The 1,976-nt window shown below is 39.7% G+C and overlaps 1 protein-coding gene across 1 annotated transcript; it reads left to right on the forward strand.

Annotated features, from left to right (window-relative positions):
• The first annotated feature begins 286 nt into the window (after positions 1-286).
• Positions 287-1,639, forward strand: LOC147603617 (uncharacterized). The gene has a single exon (XM_086796218.1). It carries the CDS (start codon positions 317-319, stop codon positions 1,448-1,450), a length of 1,134 nt encoding a protein of 377 aa, XP_086652344.1. The 5' UTR covers positions 287-316; the 3' UTR covers positions 1,451-1,639.
• The last annotated feature ends 337 nt before the right edge of the window (positions 1,640-1,976 follow it).

The following is a 1,976-nucleotide window of genomic DNA, read 5'->3' on the forward strand; positions in this document are numbered from 1 at the left end:
CTTGATTCAATTGAGGTACAATTGATATTGATTAGAAATTTGGACCCATTATGCTGATGTGGATTGCTATATAGATGTAAAGGATGTAAGCAATATGGGAGAAATTTGGAGAATTCACTTAAAAAAGAAGAGTCATATATGATTTATATATTATCCACACATTTTTTTAATGGAGAAAAATTTGAAGTGATCATTGGAACACGTGTATGGTTTGGATGACAGATCTAGTTCTTCCGTGTGCTTGTATCATCATCTAAGTTTAGAGTTAAATACAATGCCTTCTCTCTCTCTCTCTCTCTCTCTCTCTCTCTCTCATATGGGCTCCTTTCATTCTAGCTCTAACCCTAATCCAAGTCTAATCAACCACAGATCAAGCCATTCTCACAGAAAAAAGCCCTCCATGCAGAGAATCCTCACCCAATTAGTGATGGGCTTGAAAGCCATCCTTCTGCTTTTCATCTCCATTCTAGTCCCAATCCTCATCGCCCACTGGTTTCCCACTCTCAAGTTCATCTGTCTTGAGTTCTTACCTAGCTTATGGAATCTCTTATTAAGCTATGATTATAAGCTTCTAATCACACCTATGAATCTGTTTCTTCTCCTTAATCTCATTATATTTATACTATTTGCTAGCCGCCACCTTCAGCAGCACACTGCAAGCCACAAGAGGAGAAGGAAGCATAGAGATCAACAGGTTTTGAAGGCTGTGGTATCTAGAGAGCAATACTCTGCAGCAGGAGATGGTCGAGAATCCATGGTATACAGTGAGGCTGAAGCTCATGGATTAGACAGCCCAGAGACTTGTGTGAATTCTCAAGAGCTGGAAGCCACAGAAAAGAGTAATGAACAGACTAGATTGCCTAATGAAGAAGCTGCAAGGTGTATCATGGAAAGCACATCAGGTGATGCAGAGAAAATTAATGATGATCAGAGTTCTGGATTAGCACTAAACTCCCACACAGATACAGTGCTTACTGCTAACCTTCACCATAATGATGCAATTGTATTAGAGGAAAGTGGAAAATTAAGGCTAATCGACCATCAGAGGCCTCTGCCATCTTCTCGTTTCACCAACAGAAGATCTCATTATGCATCATTAGCAGGTGATAATCATCTTCATAATCATCCTCATCATCAAGCAAAGAGCTTATTAAGAACAGTCTCAAGGCGAGTTAAGAAGGGTGATAGCCTTGACGCAACTTGGAAAGCCATTAATGACAACAGAAGCGCTGCTAATCATGATCATAATCATGCCATTAGGAGTAGTAAGGTGGATTTCAAGCCCAATTTCCACCCCATCAGAATTCGTAGAAGGGAGCCCTCCATCACCCAAGATGAGCTCAACGCCAAAGTGGAGTCTTTCATCTCCAAATTCAACGAGCAAATCAGAATCCAAAGGCAAGAATCCTTGCTCAGCTACATGCAAATGGTGGAAAGAGGAGCTAATTAATCGCCTCTTAATCATTCTAATTAGCTTGTAAGTACAACTTAAACTCTGTGGTTATGTTCACATCGCTCTTTAAGGAGTACATAGGCAGTACGTCCCCAATACCATATGGGGTTAATTGTAGTGATCAGTGTGGAATTGCTTTAATCGCGGGTCGATTAATTTGATGGCTATTGCAGCGATTAGTGTTAACCAGCAGGCAATTAGTGATCAGATTTCATTAATCCCTTGTGATGAATGCCCCAAAGCAAGTTTAATTCGGTGACTTAATCCATCTTTAATTTTCATAAGCCTTGTATACCTTGAATTTGAATTGGTTGGTGACTTTTCTTGCTACCCATTTATTTTTATTTTTTATTTTTTATGGCTTGGCTGGATATTTGAAAGCACACCACTTACACACCCTAGATGTCATTGCTTGTTTAGGGAGAGATTTAAAAGTACACTATTCACATACACTAGATGCCATCACTTACAGGGAGAGATTTGAAAGTACACTATTCACATACACTAGATGCCACCGCATGCA

Source organism: Cibotium barometz, chromosome 63, assembly GCF_041138505.1.
Source record: "Cibotium barometz isolate CiBa-2024 chromosome 63, ASM4113850v1, whole genome shotgun sequence".
Taxonomy (NCBI): domain Eukaryota; kingdom Viridiplantae; phylum Streptophyta; class Polypodiopsida; order Cyatheales; family Cibotiaceae; genus Cibotium; species Cibotium barometz.

What these genes read in the sequence shown, in the direction of transcription:
- LOC147603617 (XM_086796218.1), top strand. Translation starts at nt 317, where the DNA reads ATGGGCTCCTTTCATTCTAGCTCTAACCCTAATCCAAGTCTAATCAAC.